Source organism: Globicephala melas, chromosome 13 (genome assembly GCF_963455315.2).
Source record: "Globicephala melas chromosome 13, mGloMel1.2, whole genome shotgun sequence".
Lineage (NCBI taxonomy): Eukaryota > Metazoa > Chordata > Mammalia > Artiodactyla > Delphinidae > Globicephala > Globicephala melas.
The window spans coordinates 40,706,962-40,731,476 of NC_083326.1; the positions used below are offsets into that span (position 1 = coordinate 40,706,962).

Genomic DNA, 24,515 nt, shown 5'->3' on the forward strand with positions numbered 1-24,515 from the left:
CCAAAGAAGACATACAGGTGACCAACAAACACATGAAAAGATGTTCAACGTCACTAATCGTTAGAGAAATGCAAATCAAAACTACAATGAGGTATCACTTCACACCAGTCAGAATGGCCATCATCAAAGCCATTACTTTAGCAGTCAGTTCTGCTGGAACAAGACAGATGGTTAGTTAATTTCCTCCAGGTGGAGCTCTGTATTGTAACTGCACAGTCTGATGTGCTTCCTGTGGAACTCTGTAGCCTGAGACAAGGTACAGGGCCCTTGACTGGCCTTGTATTCAAAAGGGTCACATCAAACCAGTCAGAGCATTTTATACTTACAAAGAATCTCACACCAGGGAACATTATAAACATTTTAGTATAATTAACCTATGCTGTAAGGTTAATATTCCCACTTTTTATGGATGAGACAGTCTCTTTCAGTTTTAATACTGATGACCAGGAGAGGCTATAAAATATGGTGATTAAAAGTGAATAAAAGATAGGCTCTGAAACCAGATTATCACATGAGTCCTGTCTCTTCTCCTTGTTTGACAAATTATACAACCTCTCTGAAGCTTAGTTTCCTCATCTGTTAAACAGAGATTATGATGGTGATGATAGTAATCTATTCTGGGACTGATGTGAGGATTAAATGATAAAATCCATATAAAATTCTTACTTGGCATAATTATTATTAAGCACTCAATCAATGGGAAACAAACACCTGTATACTCTTTTAGGAAGCATTTCCTTTTGTGTAAAACAGCCAAAGCAAGTAATAGTTGTCATACAGTTAATGAGAATCCTAATTTAGAGAACTGTCCATTTTCTACCATTTCAGGAGCCAGAGAATTGCAGGTTTATGGACAAGCTGAGTCAATTTTGAGGGCCTTCCTATTGAAAATGTTCAGAAATTAAACACTGTTAAAATTAGAGGGGAAGAATGCTTGGGACTGAGGAAGTGGGACAGGACAAACAGTCCTGTTTCAAAATTTTTGTCTGTTATCAATTTTGCTCATAATTTATAAAACCTAAAGGCTCAAGTTAGTAAGATACACTTGCATCATGTAATTGTGACGTACAGTCTAGCAATGTACAGCAAAGGAACAATTTGTTATTAAATTATTTTGGTTAATTAATTTTTAAACTTTTTTCTAATTTTGTATTGCTTCATATGTTCAGATCCAAGTAAGAAAGGAGACATTTCTGGAGATAAAACTGTGCTATTCAAAAGTAAATGTAAGAAAACTTTAGGAATTATATATATTATCAAATTTATAAGATGAGATTTGCAAACTAACTTGACTGCGATTGATTTTTAAAATATCAGTTCTTTTGAATAAGTTACAGTTTTACTTTAACCAAGCTGTTGAGGGGAAGGTGAGTGGCACTTGAGAACTGCCAGAATTTGGTTTTATAAACGTAGTGTTTAAAAAGGTACTGTTTCTTCTTCCTTCAGAAGACAGGGACATGGCAAGGTAAAAATGCTCATCCTCCTTTCAACTATAATATTTGTCAGTAAACTTTTCAGAAATGTATTCCCATTAGTTTTTAAATTTTTTTATTTTAACCTACAAGTGCAAGATCAATAGCAGTGCTCCTTATGGGATTTAATCATGATACCCTCTTCAGGTGCATAGGTTTATCATTAGATCACTAACATCATACTATCTTTGCTCTAGATGCTGATTTGACTTAGTCCATCAAAAGATGCTGCAGTTCAATTATTTTTATGAAGAAGTATTACCATATTATTTAATTGGAGAGGTGATTTCTACTTCTAATTTAGGATGATAATGCAATTTATTATTTCTGCATTACTGATGAATTCCAGTCTTAACAGACTTAGAATGTAATATTTTCATTGAAAACAGTATCAATGTTGTCTAATACACAGTTGAATTAAGGTCTTTAGAAATGATAAGCAGTGAAAAAATTGTGTTGTGCTACAGCATTTCCACCCCTCAACCATAGCTAATTCAAAGTTAAAAAATAGCAACAACAACAAATCTTCAGCCACAACTCAAGTTTAAGGAATATTTAAAATAGATAACCAACAAGGACCTACTGTATAACACAGGGAACTCTGCTCAATATTCTGAAATAACCTAAATGGGAAAAGAATTTGGAAAAGAATAGAAAAAATAAATTAATTTTAAAATTTAATATGTGTATCATATAGAGCTTTGTAGCTATAATACGTATCATAATAAAAAATAACAGTGATAGCAGAAAAAGAAGTTCCCAAGTCCTGACTTTGGTAACACTTTGATACTTTGGGTTTTTTTTTTTTTTTGAAATACCAAAGTTTAAAAAAATCTATTTTGATGTTCCTGCTTTCCTTGGATCCTACGCATTTGTCTAATCTGTCTGTTGGATGAACCCACCATCGTCCCTTCAATGTATAGAAACAGACCAGGATTTGAGAGTTCCAGGTTCAATTTCCAGCTCTTTGCTTTGCCCTCTATTGTGTAACAATGGCGATTCATTTAACCTCTTTATACCAGTGGATCCCATTGTCAAAAAATTACTGTAAAATCTATTTTAGCCACTGTCTAAAATAATGGATGCAAGCCCCGATGAAAACTATTATATAAATCTAAGAAAACAAGTCTGGATTCCTAGAAAATAACATTTCTAGGAAAGGGATGCCTCACAATTATTTACATGATAAATAATGTGAGATCTTTGGTTTATAAGATTCAATATGGCTATGTTCTAGTCCTTCCTTTGGATGTTTATTTCTGTTACAGGCAATATATGTGACTTGTCCCATGGCAGTTGTTTTTTGTTTGTTTGTTTTAGTGTTTAATTCAGAAGGAGCGAGACTAATATCCATTCATGTGATGTTTTGTTTCGTATTACTCACAAGATGCAGCATTTCTGTGTTGATAAACCAATTCTAAGGAAATACTCTCTCTCTTTCCCAAATATAAAGATGTTTCTAAGAATGCATTTTTCAAGTGAATATTATCCTCACTAGTGTTCTAGAAATGTTCTGTACTGTATATTCAAAGTTTCTAATTGTCTTAGAAACTGTTTGTTTCTAAGAAACTGTTTGTTTCTAAGAAATTGTTTGTTTCTAATTGTCTTAGAAACAAACAAGTGTTTAGATTTGAAAAGTGGGTCAAGGAAATAGACATTTATGAATGACTATAGCATTTTATATCATTAATTATAGTGTTAGTAGAACGGTGTTTCAAGTATCTGAATCAAAATGTTTTGCAATTTCTGTCCCTTCTATATTTTATTTGCACCTGCTTTTACATGTTGTATGAAGAATGATAGGACTTTGATGAATAGACAGCCTAGAAGAACACGTCCCTGATTTTATCACCGTTTATGAACATCTATTTAAAGTTGATTTAGCATTTCAAACACTCACAGAAACAGACCCTTTCATTAGAGCAAGAGCCATAGGAGCATTTAGCTCAGGCCTCAAGTTCAAGAGTCTTCATGTAGGCTTTCTGTATAATCTCTGAATGGGGTCATGGAAGGATATTGACAGGACCACCACAGTATTTCATTATGGGCTTTAATTGTGAAATGCACTTATTCAAATGCACCATAATTTTAGAACTTTTAAAGGACATCTCATTGTTTAAAAATGTTCTGAGAACTTCAGCAGTGAAGGTTGCCCAGGACCCTTAATTTCAAAGAGGCTGCAGAGGAAAGAGCCGAGATAAAGAAAAAGGAATCATTTTCCCTCTTCACCTCCATGGCAGGAAAAATATTGTTTCAGAAATGAGTGTGAGACTTTCTGAGGGTCTCTTCTCCCTGTGCCTAAGAATACTCTGAGATCCTTGGGCCCCAATGAACATGAGGTGGGGTAGAAAAGATCTGATGAGAGTGGGGTGTCTCAGCAGGTCTCCCTATAAGTGGGTTCTGAACACCAAGAAAGTACCCCCAAATAAGGGATTTTATCCACTTATATAACATATAGTGCCCAGAATAACACCACAGAGAACAATGTGATATAATACTTACTGAAAAATCTTTTCTAAGATACAAGGTGGGACTTTATATATTTCATTCACACATGTACACATAGCATATTTATCCACTTATATTTGTGGTCAATACAAGTACCTGTTTTTCAGAGTAAAAGTGTAAAGGAAATATAATATGATTAATGATTCCAAGAAAAAATTGATTTGGAGCTAAGTAGTGCTAGGACAAATAATACAATTGAGTCAGGTCAATGATAAAGCTCTCTAGAAGGGATTTCTACATAAGTGCTTTATTAGCACTGAGAAAAGGGCAGATTGTGGAGAGCATCAGGACCGTCGAAGCAAATGCAGCATCTCTTTAACTCCACCAGTTGGCCATTTTTTTTCAATTGAAGGTTTCTCTTTTATTTAAGGAGAGAAGAGCCTTAATAGAAATCCTCTATGAAAATCAATGGAGCATTCTTCTCAAATCCTGTTTGTTAATGAATTTACTGGTCAGCTCTATTAGTTCCCATGGATTATAATTCCATGTGAGTTAAAATATGAAGTATCAGACTGGGCATGAATCAGAGACTTAACTTCTGAATAATTGTAAAAAAGGTTTTCAGAGAGTCGGAAAAAATGATCTCTAATCAGATAAATAAATCAGATTAAAGTGTTAGTTCCCTCTGTAAAAATAGATGAATAGGAATCAAATTTGTGTGTGTGTGTGTGTGTGTGTGTGCCTGTGTGAAGAGACAAAGAGAGTGATCGAGAATGAGTGAACATTTATATTGCATTTATGTATTTCTTTATTCAATAGCTTATATAAAATATTTTGATGAAATACTTTCAAATTGCTCTGCTTCTTTTCTCCCGCAGTTCCTTGTATAGTACAAGGAAGTTTGTTTTTTTTTAAACTGGACAACACCTTAATTTACAAATGATAGTTATATGAAACATCAGTTTCATATTCCAATCCCAGTAGAGTCGACTGTGGATTACCTGTGTACGAATCATCCATGGCAGATTTTTAATTGTAGACTTGTTCCTTCTCTTTGACATTCTTACGGCTTCTTTTCCCTGAGAGTCAAAGAGATAGACTAAGCGATGTGAACTGATTTTCACATGAAAATCGGGGAAAAATATGCTTTACAATTTTGGATTTTAATATGTGAGGTTTCCTCGATGCTGTGCTCCAGCAAAAGTTAACCCCATCACCATTAATGGAATTGGCGCAGATTTGCACTCAATTATATGCAAGGTGCATATTTTCCTTCCTTCTACAAGCTTAAAATACATCAACGTTCATAACAGCTCTGCATGCACCTGAGGAATCGTCTATGGCAATTATGTCTGATTTACAACTCATTTATTCCTTTTGCTTACCTCATATTTCATGGACCAGTGTCAGTGACAGTATGGTGGAAAACTAATGCCCTGCATCAGACTTCTTAGCGGCACCGTCAGCTTTTATTTAGAGATGTTTAACAATCTGTCAGTTTCACTTTAGAAATCTTTGCTTTCTTGAGAGAAATACCTTGGTTTTTGAAAAGGTAATATTTAAAGAATCACTGACAAGAGTATTGATTTCTAACTTGATTCTGGATCATGGTTCTGAAAAGAGAAGCTCTGTATAGGGCACTGGAAAAGCTGGCTCTGACAATCAATGTGAACTATTGTGGACATAAATTATGAAAAACTGACATAAAATAGCAACTGAAATAGGTGGCCAGAATGCATTCCAAGTGTGTCATTTTCTGTGGAAGGGATGATTCACTGCAGTAAATAGATACATGAGTTCTGTTCAGATTATTTTTTATCTTTCCTTAAAGTACTTTGAAAAGCAATAATGAAGAAATGCTTATTACTGCAAAATCCAAAGTTTACTGTTTCACCTTGGGGCTAAATTTTTTAAAATATATGTAAAATTGGATAAAATTTTAATGGTGCTAGCAATAAGTTTAATTGCCAAAACAATCGTGGACAAATTTTAATGAGGAAAATTCTCTAGAGTATCTGTACACTGGGATTATTTTTCCTAAAAGAAATGCAGAAATATAAACAGTTCTCCATCCAGATGTGGTTGATTTTTTTCCTCCACATTGCATTATTAGCAATTATTAAGAGACATGCAATCAAGTTGGATAGATATTTCTTGAAATGATGCATGATATGCAGTGCATGCTTTCATTGTGCTTCCTGCCATTATGGAATAATGCGTCTTATTTGGAAATACAATGATCACTTCTGTTGAATCATGCCCAGTCAGCTTATATAATAACACCTCTATTTTGTGAATCATTTCAGATTTCAGAGAGCTATGCCTTCCTACCAAGAGAAGCGGTGACACGGTTTCTAATGAGCTGCTCAGAGTGCCAGAAAAGAATGCATTTAAACCCAGATGGAACAGATCATAAAGGTAGCCGCAGTGTCAAATAGTGAGATTTCAAGTAATTTTATTCATAATGGCAATTTATACCCCACATTTTTATAAGAATGTGGTAGACAGAAACAGTTTAACGAGTCAGATCGTCTCATGTATTCAAGCAGGAGACAGTGAATGTTGAAGATTCACTACAAAGCAACTCAGTGTCCTTTCTCAGAAGAAAAGCAGTTTTGACTGTAGCAAATAACTTTTTTCCTATAATAATATTTAATTTTCATTTATTGTGTGTATTTCATGGTATTTCAGATATTTTCAGCAAGGAAATTGATGTTCCATCTGTGTTCTTTTAAATCTACCAATTTCTTATTTCTAAAAGTAATGAATAGTATGGAGTTCTTTCACCGAAAATTTTTACAGAAAAGTTATAGTTTGGCTTTGGCTTTCATTAAAAATTATTTGGATTATTTTCCTAATGTATGAGTTTCTCTCAGAGATTAATCTCAAAGATACATTTAGGCTAGCCTATTCCCTTGTGTTGGAGAATGGGTGGAACAGCAAAAAATAAAAAGTAAATTTCCTCTTGTGGTCAAGTAGTCCATGTAGAAAGCAAATTTGGGGACTTCCCTGACAGTCCAGTGGTTAAGACTCACTGCAGGGGGCACGGGGTTGATCCCTGGTCAGGGAACTAAGATCCCTCATGCCACACGGCACAACCAAAGAAAAGAAAAGTAAGTGTGCAGCAAAGGAGAAAAATACAAAAATACCAATAATTTTGTTTAATCACTCTACTAGTGTCACTCATTGTTATCCAGGATATCAAAAATCTCCCCTTGTAGTTAGAAATAACAGATTTATCCATAGTGCTAATTTGTCCCAAAACACCTTTGTTGAATCTTACCAGTTATTTATTTTTTCTACAATCCATCTCTAATGCTACCAATCTCCTAAACCCTTGGTATCTAGAATCTTATTTCAATTTGAACAAATTGGATCATTCTGAAATTACAGGTAGAATGCAGTATCACTTTCATTACCCATTAAAAATGTTTTATTCCAGATAATGGAAAACCTCCCACTTTGGTGACCAGCATGATTGACTACAACATGCCAATTACCATGGCCTACATGAAGCACATGAAACTGCAGCTGCTAAACTCACAGCAAGACGAGGTAAAATGGAAACATGTACACTTATATCACGAGTCAGAATGAGGTTTGATAACCATGACTGTTGTGTTAAGCAGGATGGCACTTTGAAGATGGTAATTTATTTATTTTTAATGAAAAGAGTGTCACTAGGACTGCACAGATAGAGAAATATGCAGAAATTTCTAGTGCTCAACAGAGATACCCTATCTTACCACTTCTGCCTTAGTGCTGTGTGGGAATTTGCTCATTCCCCAGAAACATTCATTTTCCTTAGTAGCCCACCATCGAGCTAAACCTAGGTAAAGTGCTAGAAAGTTCAGGGGAGAGTATTCCAAATAAGTCTGTATCTAGGGAAGTTTTAGTACTAAGGCTATTTTACCTGGAAATCAGAAAGTTCAATTTCATAGGTATTTCAAATATAACCATTTCCCCACCATCCAAATCTTGTGTATGTTTTAAAGTTGTTTTTCAGTTAATCATTATCCTAAGTATTTGTTTGTCTACTTCTCTGCATTTTCTACAATTTGTGGTGATTCTTCTTAACTAGAGATTTTTTTGATGTTTCAAATTGTTTAATTTGTATAGTAAGAGTCTAGCAATGTGCTTGTTGGCGTATATTAGATACTAAATGCATATTTGTTAAATATTCTTCCCTAAAATATTAATTAACGCACCAGTTTTGTTGAAGTATCTCAAAGGTAGGGACTAAGTTATATATATATACCCTGTGTATATTCCCCAAAACACTTATAACAATATGGGCTTAGTAAATCCTTGTTAACTAGTTAGTAGCCATTAATTAATATACACATTCAGAGTAACTATATTAGGGATAGTTTCTCAGGCTAATACATTCTCTCCTTTCTGAAATTTCTATAGAACAGGAAATGCGGTTAAGTATTTATTTTTAAATACAGCATTATTTGGTGAGATATATTTAAATTCTTTTTTTTTTACATCTTTATTGGAGCATAATTGCTTTACAATGATGTGATAGTTTCTGCTTTATAACAAAGTGAATCAGTTATACATATACATAAGTTTCCATATCTCTTCCCTCTTGCGTCTCCCTCCCTCCCACCCTCCCTATCTCACCCCTCCAGGTGATCACAAAGCACCGAGCTGATCTCCCTGTGCTATGCGGCTGCTTCCCACTAGCTATCTACCTTACGTTTGGTAGTGTATATATGTCCATGCCTCTCTCTCGCTTTGTCACAGCTTACCCTTCCCCCTCCCCATATCCTCAAGTCCATTCTCTAGTAGGTCTGTGTCTTTATTCCTGTCTTACCCCTAGGTTCTTCATGACATTTTTTTTTCTTAAATTCCGTATATATGTTAGCATATGGTATTTGTCTTTCTCTTGCAGACTTACTTCACTCTGTATGACAGACTCTAGGTCCATCCACCTCATTACAAATAGCTCAATGTCATTTCTTTTTATGGCTGAGTAATATTCCATTGTATATATGTGCCACATCTTCTTTATCCATTCATCCGATGATGGACACTTAGGTTGTTTCCATCTCTGGGCTATTGTAAATAGAGCTGCAGTGAACATTTTGGTACATGACTCTTTTTGAATTATGGTTTTCTCAGGGTATATGCCCAGTAGTGGGATTGCTGGGTCATATGGTAGTTCTATTTGTAGTTTTTTAAGGAACCTCCATCCTGTTCTCCATAGTGGCTGTATCAATTTACATTCCCACCAACAGTGCAAGAGGGTTCCCTTTTCTCCACACCCTCTCCAGCATTTATTGTTTCTAGATTTTTTGATGATGGCCATTCTGACTGGTGTGAGATGATATCTCATTGTAGTTTTGATTTGCATTTCTCTAATGATTAATGATGTTGAGCATTCTTTCGTGTGTTTGTTGGCAGTCTGCATATCTTCTTTGGAGAAATGTCTCTTTAGGTCTTCTGCCCATTTTTGGATTGGTTTGTTTGTTTTTTTGTTATTGAGCTGCATCATGTGCTTATAAATTTTGGAGATTAATCCTTTGTCAGTTGCTTCATTTGCAAATATTTTCTCCCATTCTGAGGGTTGTCTTTTGGTCTTATTTATGGTTTTCTTTGCTGTGCAAAAGCTTTGAAGTTTCATTAGGTCCCATTTGTTTATTTTTGTTTTTATTTCCATTACTCTAGGAGGTGGGTCAGAAAGGATCTTGCTGTGATTTATGTCATAGAGTGTTCTGCCTATGTTTTCCTCTAAGAGTTTGATAGTTTCTGGCCTTACATTTAGGTCTTTAATCCATTTTGAGCTTATTTTTGTGTATGGTGTTAGGGAGTGATCTAATCTCATACTTTTACATGTACCTGTCCAGTTTTCCCAGCACCACTTATTGAAGAGGCTGTCCTTTCTCCACTGTAAATTCCTGGCTCCTTTATCAAAGATTAAATTCTTTTACAATTACTTTGTTAACTTTGTTCATAAAACACAAATCAATTTTTTTTTTTTTTTTTTTGCGGTACGCGGGCGTCTCACCGCTGAGGCCTCTCCCGCTGCGGAGCACAGGCTCTGGACGCGCAGGCTCAGCGGCCATGGCTCACAGGCCCAGCTTCTCTGCGGCGTGTGGGATCTTCCTGGACCAGGGCACAAACCCATGTCCCCTGCGTTGGCAGGTGGACTCTCAACCACTGCGCCACCAGAGAAGCCCAGAAATCAAATTTTTGATTTTCCTCTTTGTGTGAGCAGGTTTAATCTCAAATCTATGTTTATAAAATTGTTTTATCTCAAGATTTTATGAAAAGTACACTCTGTAAGAATATCTGTATTAGTGCAGTGGCAGTATCAGATTCCATATTATTAGATAGCTGTATATAAATGATTGAATAACTAGTAATAAGATCATTCAAAGACAGGAAAGACAATTAAGAAAATATTACTGTTTATCCATCCCTGAGAATAAAAATATTATTCCCATGAGTCATCACATAATTGAAAATCTTTTTTAAAAACTCATAAACTAGTTAGAGCTGTCAAATTATTTGTAGGAAACTCATGTAGATATTGATCTGTTTATTTCTAGGCCAAAAAGTAAGATTAACTTTGTGCCAGCAGTAGGGTCCACATATGCTAAATCCTTCTGGCTTCTAAAAAATCCTAAGTGTTTCACATAAGAGAGACAGATCCTTTTAAATTATAACTGGGTTAGGAAAATAACTCTTATCTTTACATTTCAAAAATGCTAACTTGGGTGTACACTGTCTTAAAACTATTCATATAAATGATGAGTTAGATTATTTATGAAATTTTTGAAATTGTGATTATTGAAAGAAAGGAAGGTGGTTAAGTAACATAAGTCATGTTAAAATGGAAATCAAGTAAGATATTCCTTTGTGATGAGTTAAATTTGAATAAATGTTTATTCAATTACTTCAATCAATATTTATTGAGTACCTTCTCTGTAACTGTCACTCTTATAGGTAATGGAGATAAACAGTGAATAAATTGACAAAATTCTTGCCTTTATTAAGCTTATCTTCTAGTGGTGGTGGGAGAACAGACAATAAAGGAAGTAAATAATGAAATAATGAAATAATGAAAATATTTATATAGGACAATACTAAATGCTATTCAGAGAGATAAAGAAGGCCAAGAATGGGAATCCCTTTAAAATTACAAAATACTGTATCCAAAGTAAGGTCAGTTGACCTTCTTACAAACTGTTGATGAGAGTTTAAACCATAACAAACTTTCTGGGGGAGAGTTTGGCAATAATTATTTTAAAACTTTAAAAAGTTATTTATATGCTTTGACTAAAAATTTATACTAAGGAATTTGTTGCACAAAACAATTTAAGTGTTAGGATGTTTATTGTATTGCTAATAGTGATGGTTGGAAATATCCAACGGTGAGGAATGTTGAATCTGCACTGTCCAACATGGTAGCCACTAGACATACAGGGATATTTAAATTTAATAAAAATTAATTCAAATTAACTAAAATTAAATTGTCAGTTCTTTAGTCACACTAGCTACATTGATTAGCCATAGTGTGCAGTTTGTATTAACCATTCTATAGAACAGAGACTGCAGCCTCAATCTTTGTGTCTAGATCTTCTTAAACATACACACACATAGCCTCACACACATAGCTTTTACACATAGACACACATATATATATATACATATACCTCATATATCTCAGATGGTTGTGTGTGTACGTACACACACATACACATACCATGGAAACAGTATTTTACTAGATTACATCTAGTTAGCTCTTTGTAGGGTATATAATAAATGCTTTTATAAAGACTATGTTCATATAGTATCCACAGCTACTTTATAAACACATATTGATCATCTTTACCCTTACATTTATTTTTGTATGTGTTCATATAATAAATATGAATCTTACATACTGTAGAATTTGTTACATATTCTATATAACAATATCAAACAGTTTTGTGCTTATTATGGATCTGACGTTGTTTTAACTACTTTAGATATATTATAGCCCCTCAATCATTATATAGCCCTATGAGATTGATACTATTATTTCTCCCGTTTTATAGGTGAGGAAACTGAGGCACAGAAATGTTAGGTAATTTGCTTAAGGAGACACATCTAATAGGTGGCAGAGTATAAATCTGAATCCAGGCAGTCTGGTTCCAGAGAATGTGCTCTAAAACACTGTGATATTACAGACACTCTATAGAGTGTATATAATGGATATCTATATCATCTAGCTATGTGTGTGTATATATGTACATATATGTATATGGTACACATTGATAACATGGATGTGTACACTGAATTCTGTTATTTTTCTTCTCTTTTGAACATACGTATTTAATATTTAGATGCTTTGGATTTTCTTAGAATTTAGAATTGGAGATAACATAATGTACCGAGAGGGCACGTGGCTGGGAGAAGTCTGTGTGGCTGATTGCCCAGAGGCCTCCCAGGGTGGCATTTCCTCGCTGAATTAATGAAGAGCTAGTGCTACTCAGTAGACCCAGACACAATCAGACCGTAGGTAAGGGAAGAACACCCAAATCACCTGGGCCTGACCTAGGGATCAGAATGCCCGTTGTAAGTCTGCTAGAATGCTCCTGTACCTTAACCATAGCAACTTCTTTGCTGATGCCAAGATGTCATTTATGAAGCCAGGGGAACTCTTCCTATTCAAAGAAGCTCTTTTCTTAAGTTTGGGAGACATCATAATGAATCCCAGTTCTGGTATATAATAGTATAATAAATTACTTAACAGCTCTGTGCCTCAATTTCTCAATCTGTAAAATTGGGTAAATGCTGGCACCTAACTCACAGGCTGTGATGAAGATGAAGTGTGTAAGCAAATATAAATTTGCTACTGCTACTGGTAATCATTACATTAATGTTAGACTTTCAGATCAAATGTTTACAAATTGAAGTTAAACCTGGTGGTTTCAATTAAACATTTATGATATTTTACACAGGTTTCTAAGGCCTTCCTGCCTACATAAGCACAGCATTTGTCCAAAAATCAGTTCTGCAAAGCAAAAAAGGAGTTTGCTTCAAGGAAATGATTATAGCAACATAGCATAGATTTGGTTTAAGTTAATATTTGACAGATTTTGATGAATTGACCGTTTGGCAAACTTGCCTTTTGGTAATTTAGCCATTTGCTGATCTGGCTTTTGGTAAATGGATCTTGCACACTTTTACCTTGAACTTTTTGTGGTTGCAATGCCATTTATATTCCCTTGTAAAGAAAGAAAGGTTGTGCTAAGATTAACTTGTTTTCCAGCAAATGTGGACTTTGAATCTAGCCATGTAAGTTTGTCTGTTTTTAGATTCCATTTTGTTTACCAACGAAAAATTTTTAGTTAAGATTTTTTATTGCCGTGTCAGATTTTTGCTTATAATATTTTATTGTCATTTATTTAAAAAATTAAAACATGTATTTCTTTTTATGCTATGTTTTGTGATTGACTCTTTTAGGAAGTTTTTTACTAATTAAAAAAAATCCATTCTTTCACTATTCAGATAATTCCTCAACTACGTCCTTCCTAAATACATTATTTTTTGTTTTGCATCTTTTACATAGAACATTGAATCTTCACACGTTTTCAAATTTCTTATCTGTTATTTCAAGAATCTATTCATGTGTAACATTTTACTGAGTTCTGTAAAAGCTTACTAACTGGCTAAACTTTAATTGACCCTATAGATAAAATGGTCATTATCTGAATGTATTATATTTTATGATACTTGATGATATTTTAAAACAATTTTCAGGATGAAAGTTCAATAGAAAGTGACGAATTTGATATGAGTGATTCAACACGGATGTCAGCTGTGAACTCTGACCTTAGCTCCAATCTTGAGGAAAGGATGCAAAGTCCCCAGGCTCTTCACGGCCAGCAGGATGGTAAGGCTTTCAAATTTAGCAAACAAACAAATAAACAAAACAAAACATTAACAAAAACCTGAATCAGAATTTGTTAAAACAACTTCTTATTCTTGTGTTAATTTTTTATCTGTTTCCATGGAGACTTCTTTTCTGTGCACTCAGGTTATATTATCCGCTTCATTATCTTTAGATTCAAGTATCAATACTTGGTTTAAAACTGCAAATACTGGTTATAAAATCCAGGCTTGCCCATGTTTTGCTGTCTGAACTTAAAATGAGTTCTATCAATGTAGTTTGGGTTTCTGTGATGTCTTCTGGCTTTCATTTCTTGGGCCATTATTCTCCTGACTGAATTAAGAGTTTAAAAATGGTCAAAAGATTAATTTGGATGTTTTAATTTTACTAAAAGACAAAGTTTTTGCCAAAAACAATTGCTATAAAAGGACAGTTTTACCATAGGGATTTTGCTGGGTAAGAAGATTTTTGCTGCGATTTTGAGCTATTTTATTCAGCTGTAAAGGAAGGACAGATGGTGATCTTTTATTCCTGGGTCCATTGAAGATTCCTGAGTCATCCTACTCTTCTTGATAGAACAGTTAAAGTAGAGAAAACTGGACGTGTAGAGAAAGTAGACTTAGCAGTTAACACTTTAGGTCTAATATATCCAGAGATCTTTTAAAACTATCCTTGTAGATTTTTGTCTTTATAAATATAAAATTATGTATGTAAATATAAAATTATGTATGCAAGTAAATGTACCTTACTTGGGTAATTGTGGATGAAAATTCAGGGTTACAAATAGAAGGAAATTGTCCAGTTTTATTCAAAATTAGTTTATTATTCCTGTAATTAGCAAGTTTAAATGAGCTTTCTGGCTGTGTATTTTTGTGCCTACATCTGTTGAGAACAAAAAAAGATCTTTCCTTGCTTTCTCTGACACTTGCTGTTAAAAACTGGTTACAAAAGATTGCTGCATTTCTAGCTGCTGTTTGTGTTCTTATGTTGTCATATTAGAAATCCCTAATTTTAAGCATATAAAAAGTCTTTAAAAAGGCAAGGGGGCTTTTGTTCCCACTTCAGATGCGTCTAAAAGATGTTGGTGTCCTTGTTGGCATGAGTTACAAGGAAGAAGCAGTACATTGATCATCAGCGATTTTAAAATCATATATTATTCACTACATAATAAAATAGCTATTGCAATAGAAATGACATTTATTTGGGAAATTTTTAAGAATGTAGTTCTTCTGGTGTGGGTATAAATTACTTTTTTTCTTCTGAAATATTAGTAGATCTTCAGATTTTAAGTTTTAATGGAAAATGTGTAGCACCAGGATGATGGAATAACTCCCTCCCTCTCTCTCTCTATATGTGTGTGTGTGTGTATATATATATATATATATATATATATATATATATATATAAATAACACTGTAACTATGTAACTATATAAAAATAATAACTATATAACTGTATATAACTAATAACTATATATATATCACACTCTATTAATATTTATCCATGTATTTTGCCTGTTTATACCATCATCTTTTTTATTCCTTAATTTTGAGGACCATAGATAATAAGAGGATATCTCTTATGACAGAAATTCTTTGTTTTCTTGATTGATTTGTTTATGGTGGATCTTTGGCTAGGGGACAGCTGATGTGATATAAATCTATATCAATACAATGCAGTGGAATAATGTCAAATATTGCTTCCTCTTAGGAGAAAGCACTTTCTCATCATACATTGATGTATGCCTCAAGGTTAAGGACTTACCTAGTTGTTCCTTCTCCAACCTAAGCCTAAGCCTTCCCTTACATGTTCAGTGACTTCTCTTCACGCTTCTCCTTGAGAAGGAAAGTCTAGGAAACACTGCTCAATCAACTTTCTGAGATTGTGGAAATGTTCTCTATTTGCACTGTCCAGTACCGATAGTCACTATGGCTATTGAGTACTTCACATCTGACTAGTACATGGAGAGACTAATTTTGATTTTATTTGACTTAATTTTAATTAATGTTGATTTCTATTTCAATAGCCACGTGTGGCGGGTGGCTACTTTATTGGACAGTGTAGTCTAGAGCATTATTTTATTTTGACTTGGCAGTTAAATTCCTTTCTCTGCAGCCTTGGATTAGATGTGCCTGAAGTCTTTGGAGAAATTGTAAGAGAAATTCATATTGTAAGAGAAATTCATTTTTTAACAGCTGAAACTCCAGTTTAATATTCGTAAAATATGAACAATATAAACTTTTGAAGGTTGAATTTAAATGTTCTATTTTCATTAACACTAAGTGATTACTGTTAAGATATTATTGTAAAGAAATTGAAATAGCATATTGTGATTTTTTAGGAATCCTTCCCACTAATTATAACACAAGTTAGTATAACAATGTGTTATTGGACGCATATTTCCATAAAATAGAAAAAAACTTTTTCAGTGTTCATCTCACTATGGTTATAAAAGATCTGAAATCTATTCAATACCAAGGGAAAGAAAGAATATAAAATATAGATCATTTCGGAAATATAATTATCTTATGCATATTGGGGAAAGGGAGGAAAAGAATGGAAATATCTTGCCACCAGGCTAGATAATTAGGTAAAGGTGAAGAAGACACAAACCAGAATGAGGAATTTGGTAAACAGAAAAATGTGTCAATTGATGTATAATATTCAACTTCTTTTGCTTATTTTAACTTTATAATGCCCCCCTAACTCAATGAAAATATGAAGATAGAAAATGCACAGAAACTTTGAATCTTTGCATAGGAAGCATTTTACCCTCATTTTAAAAAATTGAAATCTAATTTACATATAACATCATATTATTTTCAGATACACAACATAACAATTTGAAATTATCACCACAATAATTCTAGTTAACATCCATCACCACATATAGTTACAATGGTTTTTTCTTGTAATGAGAACTTTTAAGATCTACTCTCTAACTTTCAAATATGCAATACTGTCTTATTAACTCTATGCTGTACAATGTAGCCCTAGGACTTATTTATTTTATAACTGGAAGTTTTTATCTTTTGACCACCTCACCCATTTTTTGAGTAAAATATATTATGCTATTTAAAACTTTTTTGCAGTCTTAAAATAATACCTTTAGTTTAAAATCATTTAAAGATTGTATAATTATTTGAGTTACTCATGAAAGCGTGAGTTCCTTTAAGCTGCGGTGGAATATAAGGGGCTTACTGTGAAAGAGGCTCTGCTCTATAGTGGCTGGGGTCGATGGAATTCCAAAAAGCGCTCCTGGTTCAAAAAGCTTAAAGGTGCTCTGTACTCGAATGTTCATCAGTTTGTAAGTGTTCTTGTTCTGCCATCCATTTCGATGGATTATAAGTAGGAATACTGTCACTTAAGACTTCTGTCTTCCAATCTGAGATCCTAGAAATTTGTTGAAACATGGATTAGCTCAAAATAGTATTCTTTTTTTTTAATCAATTATTTATTCTGAATTTGTACAGTCTAAAAACAGCTGATTTATTTTTTGTTGTTGTCTTAGGTTGTTTATTAAAAGATGTCTGGCAAAAGTGTCAGATTTAGAAACAAAGATACAGTGCAAAATAAATATTCAACTTCTTCTGATAGAGAAATACTTTTCTAAGAACCATTTTAATTGCTTTTCTGAGTTAATAGCATACTGTATACTATTGATATTTTTTATAAGGGAATATATGTGCTTTTTAAAATATCTATATATTTTTAATTTATTTTATTTATTTTTGGCTGTGTTGGGTCTTCGTTGCTGTGTGCGGGCTTTCTCTAGTTGCAGCGAGCGAGGGCTACTCTTCGTTGCGGTGCATGGGCTTCTCATTGCGGTGGCTTCTCTTGTTGTGGAACACGGGCTCTAGGTGCATGGGCTTCAGTAGTTGTGGCACGTGGGCTCAGTAGTTGTGGCTCGCGGGCTCTAAAGTGCAGGCTCAGTAGTTGTGGCCCACAAGCTTAGCTGCTCCGCGGCATGTGGGATCTTCCTGGACCAGGGCTCGAATCCATGTCCCCTGCATTGGCAGGTGGATTCTTAACCACTGTGCCACCAGGGAAACTCAAAAAATATTATTAGGTTATTACCAGCAAACGATTTCTGTATTTTTAAGTCACAACAAATTGTATTTTCCCTTTTGCCAATTTTTTTAAGATTATAGGAATACAAAAGGAAGTCGAAACCTTCAACTCTTTGCACATCAGCTGAATCAGCTTTAAAAGTAAGGGACTGCAATAGAAAAAAAAAGTATGCATTTCTCTTTGGCCCTCATTTTGTTTTGTTTTGGTTGTGACATTACAGGATATATATCCCTTAGGAGAATGTGTTGAACTTGCCTTGTCTCTCGACTCAATGAAGTTATGTAGATATATTTTTTAACATAATTTTGTTTTGCAATATTTGGTATTTCACTAATGTATCAAACAATGACTTGTTTATACATTGAAAATTAACAATGTTCCATGTGCCAAGCAAAGCGTTGTAATGTCTAGAAACAACAAAAAGGGAGAAAGACTTGAGAGTTAAGAATTCTCTTAAAGCATTCATCAACATTTACTTGAATTTCTACCCATGATGGACTTGTAAATAATGTATTTAAGGCAACTTTTTCATTCAAAGATGTATTTGATAATTCTAATATCATTTAGAAATGCATAGCTCATTTGCCAGAATTTGAAAATCTTCCTCTTTCTGTATAATGTTTATATTCTAGAAATGTTTTGATATGCTTCAATTGGTTAGGCCATTTTTGATAAACAGGAAAAAATGAATTGGAATATATTGGCTAATGTGCATACAAATATTAGAATACTGTGTGTGTATATATAATCATATATATGTCTTACAATAATGCTTAATTATAATAGACTTAGAAGAACTTTAGGTCTTACTTCACTGCTAAGAGCAGGTAAATTTTTTACATAAATATCAGTTTAGTGAAAATTAAGTAATAATTCATATAAGCTATTAATATATTATAGGTAATTAAATACAGCCATGCCTCATTTTATTGCTCTTCAGTTTATTGTGCTTTGAAGATTTTTTTTTTTTTTTTTTTACAAATTGAAGGTTTGTGGCAACCATGTGTTGAGCAAGTCTATTAGTGCCAATTTTCCAATAGCATTTGCTCACTTTGTGTCTCTGTCACATTTTGGTAATTCATGTAATATTTCAAACCTTTTTATTATTATTATATTTGTTATAGTGATATGCAGTCAGTGATCTTTGATGCAAAAGCTCAGTGATCAATGATATTACTATTGCAAAAAGATTGACTAACCATAGGCTCAGATGACAGTTAACATTTTTTAGCAATGAAGTACTTTTAAGTTAAGGTATGTACATTGTTTTTTGAGATGTAATGCTATTGCATACTTAATTGACTGCAGTATCGTGTAAACATAACTTTTATATGCACTGGGAAACCAAAAATTTTATATGACTTGCTTTATTACAGTATTCATTTTTTCTGTGGTGGTCTAGAACCGAACCTGCATTATCTCCAAGTAGTAGGTAAATATTTTGAATTCTAATGTCCAAACATGAACATGATGTATTAGGTTGAACCATATGAACTTGCCATATTGACTGAACCTAATAGTTTAAGCTCTAGAATAACTTAAAATAAAATAGAACATGAAAATTATGAAAGCAAAATGTTTCTGAAATTGGAATATATTTCAAAATATATTGTTTCAGAGCAGTGATGCATACACATGTACAGCAAATATTGTGTATCTTGACTAGTACACTTTTAAGATGACCATAGTCTTGTTTTGAGTGTAAACATGGAAGGGAGTGAATTTAAAAATAGCAATTTAGTTGGGAGGTAAATAACTGGGTAAAGTGATATTGTAGTGGCCATTGCACTTTTTTTTCTGTCCTTGTTTAGATTATATGCTGAGCTGACAGCATAGACTCCTACCTGGGGAACTTATTTTAAAAATACAGATCTAGGGGACCCACCTCAGATGGGATGACTAAGGTGTGGGGAAGAGGGTGGTGCTGATGTTCCAGACTATACTTTTGAAGATACTCCTCACATTTCTACCTGGCAGTTTTGGAATGTGAAGATGACAACAGATTTGAGTCAGGTGGGTGTAGTTCAGATGCTCAAATGCTGTTTTTGGTCAGTGGTACCTTCTGAGTCACTTTCTGAGTGAGGATTGTGCAAGTTTCTATGGGTTTCAGTTAACATTGTTTTCTTCATTATGAAAGTTGCTGCATACTGCATTTTTTATTACTTTTGAAAACATCCTTCTACTAGTGTATTATGTTTTATAGTCTGTTTGCAGTCTGATCTATCTGAATATTGTACACCTTGGACTCAAGAAAACACACACACACAATACTTTTTTACTTCTCTGTGTACGTGTTAATACAATTTTAGTAAAAATATGTTTGTGACTAAAACTGCATCTAATTTAGCTGAATAGAATAGTTTCTGGTAATTATTAAAGTATACAAACCAGCAATAAAACAACTATTCGCCATTTAATTTAGTTGGAAAATCTAATAAAACATGTTTTTAATAAAAATGATGTAAAACAGTATACATAATAGAAAATTAAATTTAGTAATTAATTTTTAATGATGGTGAGTTTTAAGTAGAAAAGCTATTAAAATTTGTTCAGACTGAACACCAAATTCCCTACTGAGGTTGTGTTGTCTTGTGTAAGTCATTTTCTTTGTTCTACAACTTTATTTTCTTTTAACTGTTTCTAATTGTTAGGAAACTTTGCATAAAGCAAAAATGGTCAAAAGAGTGTTGATTTATTTTCTTTTTACGTAAGTGTAATAAAGTTTTTGACTTCCAAATTTCAGTTTATTCTTAACACTGCTACTGTTCTCAATTTTTAAGCTGAATACACTTATGGACTTAAAATACAGGAAAATGTTACAGTGCTGCTGTTTTTTCTTAGAACAAGTTGTTCTAATGCCTGATTAAAAAGTAATTCTCATGGTAAATTTATTGAATTAATTATTCTGGGTTGAGGTAGTTAAGCTGATGAAGCTTTTAGAGAGCTTTCTCTTCATTGCAGTTGCTCTACAAGTAATTATATTATAATTTGCAGAAATATAAAGTATTATTATAAGCTAAATAAAGAAAATTGATAATTAATTATAAAGAATGTTACTATGAATTAGAGGAAATTTTGTTTGCTAGATTTTTTTGTAATATTATGTATGCCTGTGTTTGCGTGTGTGTGTGTGTGTGTGTGTGTGTGTATGTGTGTCTTGGTGTTTGTATATTTAATCATTTGAAATTGCTTTTAAGTAGTAATTCTCTATTTCCAAAAGCAGAAGAAGAAATAGCAACTTGACTTACATATAAAGCATAAGTATGGAAAAAAGATGCTGAATTATGCATTTATGTAGTATACTTTTGTGGGGAATGTTATTTTCTTCTTGCATTTAGCATCATATTATTTGGAAATTTACTTTTCTCTTAGGTTAAAATTCTGCTTTTTGATTCTTGTATTACGTAAGTGATTTTTCATATAAGTGAGTGCTTGATAGAAATTTAGCTTATTGATTTCAGTCTGAAGTTTGCACACCCCAGAGACCAATCCAATCTTAGCTAGGTCCTGGATCTCTGGAAAATCAGGGGAAACTGACTTGGTTCCAGGCTTGCCTTGGAGAGTCTAATCTGATCATTAAAGGATGTCAAATTAATTTGGAATTTTACTTCTGGGTTTTAGTTCTTTGTTTTCAAGCATTGCTCTTGTGGTTTGTCATTTTCTTCATGGTAGTGATTGTTGGTTCATGAATGTGTTGACCTAAAACAAATAGATTGCCAGACAAATAGATTGCCAGATATTTCTGCAGGAAAGATGGGTTTATTCCTGATTAGCAGAGAATTGCAATTTGGGGTCTGCAATCATGGTGAGACATACAAAGTAGCAATAAGTCCCCTAGTGGCAAGGGAGGGAGAATGTTTTTATAGAGGGGAAAACAAAGTTGGGAGGGTTATAATAAACAAAGAGTCCGTGGCTTTTCATTGGCTGAGTCCTTCCAAGGAAAGAAGTGAGGTATTTCTTCTTCCATTTGGGTTCTGTTGTCATTGCAGGGCATGAGAGTTCCCCCTTTTGTTCTCCCAAATCTATTTAGTTGAGGTTTCTATTTATTTTTTTCATGTCCCCCTTTTGAACAAGTTCTTTCTCTGAACGCATCGCTGATCAAGCATAAAGTTTTCTCGTTTTAGCAGCTTTTTGTCCCTCAGTTCCAAGAAGGACCTTTCCTAGGAGTAATGTTTCATGTCAGAAGGAAAGTGCACAGTTTAGAAAACTATTGAGGTCACATTTGAATAATGAGGAACGGTAGTAGGGGGAACTCTCAGGCACATTTTATCTAAGGTCCATATGTTATCAAGATCATAGACATCAGATATCATCTGAAGTGTTATGTCACCATCAAAGGTTTGGTCCAGATACCTTCCAACAGACCTGGTCCTGATATCTTAGGAAAGTTATTCTATCAAATGTCACCTGCTTCAATTCCAGGAAATCTTTACTTTCATGTCACCAGATGATGTGTAAGTCCCTTCAGGGTTCAGTGCTTTCTGTAGGTGTGTCATTTGAATCTAAGAATCTATTTCTGGGAATTTGGTGAGACAGGAGTTAGTTAGAAGTACCTGATAGGGACATCTCTCTCGAATTTGAGGAGTTCTTCAGGAGGTGTTTTTTTCCAGTAGATGAAATCTCCAAGTTACAAGGTGCAATGCATAAGGTCTTCACCTCCTGATAGCACACTGTGAAAAGGTTGCTCCAGAGGAGTTTCCTGTAGATCATCTCGAGGAGTCAGGAGGTGATTCATCAGTGCTAAGCAGTTGTGAGGGACTTCATCAGTGACAGAGGGGAGGCAAGTAGTAGGGTTAAGGTTGCTACAATGTAAAAGAGTTATGTGAAGAGCAGTTAATAAAAGGACTTCATAGGAGGTGAGGTGGCTGAATGAGAAACGATGAGTGTGATGAGAATTCAGGAGCGGTACAAAAATAGTACAAAAATGCGTGAAGTACAGAAATGGTGAAAAGAAGTCCCACAACCATTTTCTTAATGGTCTTAACCAAATGAACAGTGGTGGTAATGGCTCTAAGACAAGGGGAGTAGCCCTATGTGGCAGGGCCCAGTTGCTGATTGAAATACCCTATTGGGTGGATGGTGGTCTCTATGTTTTGGGGCAAGTGCTCCAAGGGCATTTCCTTCCTTTTCATGTACAAAACGAACAAAGGTCATCTGATAATAGGTTCATCAAACTCTCCTTTAACGGCTGTGCCATTTAGTTACTCCCATAGAATTGGGTCAGGGTTGTTGTTCTTTAGTAAAACTTATGGAGGTTTGGCCATAAGAGAGAAATTTGGAATCCAATTTCAGCAATAACTAACTGGCCGGAGAAAGCCTTGCAGCTGGCACTGAGCTTTGGGTTTAGGGAAGTTTAGGACAACTCGAAGCCTGTCTGCATCTAGGTGTAGCCCTTGTTCTGATATCAGATGCTATATTGAACCTGGGTTTGGAAAAAATGCAGTTGTTTTGGCAACTTATGTCCTTTTAAGGCTAAAAGCTTTAGCACATGGATGTAGTCTTCCTGTGAGGAGGCTTGAGAATGAGAGCAAAGAAGCGAATCGTACACATTTTGCAACAAAATAGAACCTCTAGAGAACTTTATATCATCCAGATCAGCCTTCAGGATTTGCAAGAAATAAGAAGGACTCTCAGTAAAACCCTGAGGCATTACTGCCCAGGTGAATTGTTTTTCTTCCCAAGTGAAGGCAAAAAGGTATTGACCAGCTTCATCAATACTTGAATACTAAACAATGCACTGTATAAATCAATTACAGTAAAGAATTTACTTCTTGTAGGAATGAATAGATATTAGTAACCTATGAGGATTAGGAACAACAGAGTGTAGAGGGTTAACAGTATCGTTTATTACTTAGAGGTCCTAGATACACCTTCACCCTCAGCCCTTAGGTTTTCGCACCAGTAGAATAGTAGCACCAGGGGCTACTACAAGAGATAATGAGGTCTTAAGCCTTGAAATCTTCTATTATGGGTTTTATGCCTTGAAGGGCTGCTTTACTTATAGGGTATGGATTGATTCTGGGAAGAGGTTTTGAGGGATCTATTTGAATTTTGACGGGAGGTGTGCTGTGAATTTTGCCAGTATCATTTGGAGATTTTTCCCATAAGGAGTATGGTAGCTAATTCAATGGGAACAAAGAGTGTTTCCAGAATCAGCTCTAGTACCATCAGAAATGGAACAAATGAAATATGCCAAAGTGTTATTTATTTCACCTGGTTGGTTACTTGATGACTACTGTGAAATTCTAGAATGATTTACCCCTTTTGGGAGAAAAAAAATCCCAGCATGATACTTCCCTAAGAATTCCCAGCCTAATAAATGTATAGGGACTGAGGAACTAAAGGGGAAAAAAAGGATGTATATTTCTCAAAGGGCCTAAACAAAAGGGAGTAGGTTCAGAGACAGCTTCATTAGAGATCCCCACTAGAACTGTTCCAGTATTCTGAGACAGGGGCTGCTTTATAGCAGTGTGTTTGAGTACGAAGAATGTGGCTCCAGTGTCAGTTAGGATTGGAAGAAATTCATCTTGAATCTGGAAAAATCTTTCTCCAAGCCAATTAAGAGGGAGGATTGGGAAGATCCCTATAGTTCTTTGGAGGCTTGTCATTGAGAGACGGCAGGACGTTAGAAAAAC

The 24,515-nt window shown here is 34.3% G+C and overlaps 1 protein-coding gene across 9 annotated transcripts in view; it reads left to right on the plus strand.

Annotated features, from left to right (window-relative positions):
* NOL4 (nucleolar protein 4) overlaps positions 1-24,515 on the plus strand; it is a 395,653-nt gene that overhangs the window by 123,610 nt on the left and 247,528 nt on the right. For all 9 annotated transcript variants that reach the window (XM_060310591.1, XM_030876500.2, XM_030876501.2 and 6 more), the window contains 3 exons: positions 6,227-6,338; positions 7,363-7,475; positions 13,680-13,812. In XM_060310591.1, coding sequence (XP_060166574.1) covers positions 6,227-6,338; positions 7,363-7,475; positions 13,680-13,812 — 358 coding nt within the window. The remainder of the gene's footprint in view (positions 1-6,226; positions 6,339-7,362; positions 7,476-13,679; positions 13,813-24,515) is intronic.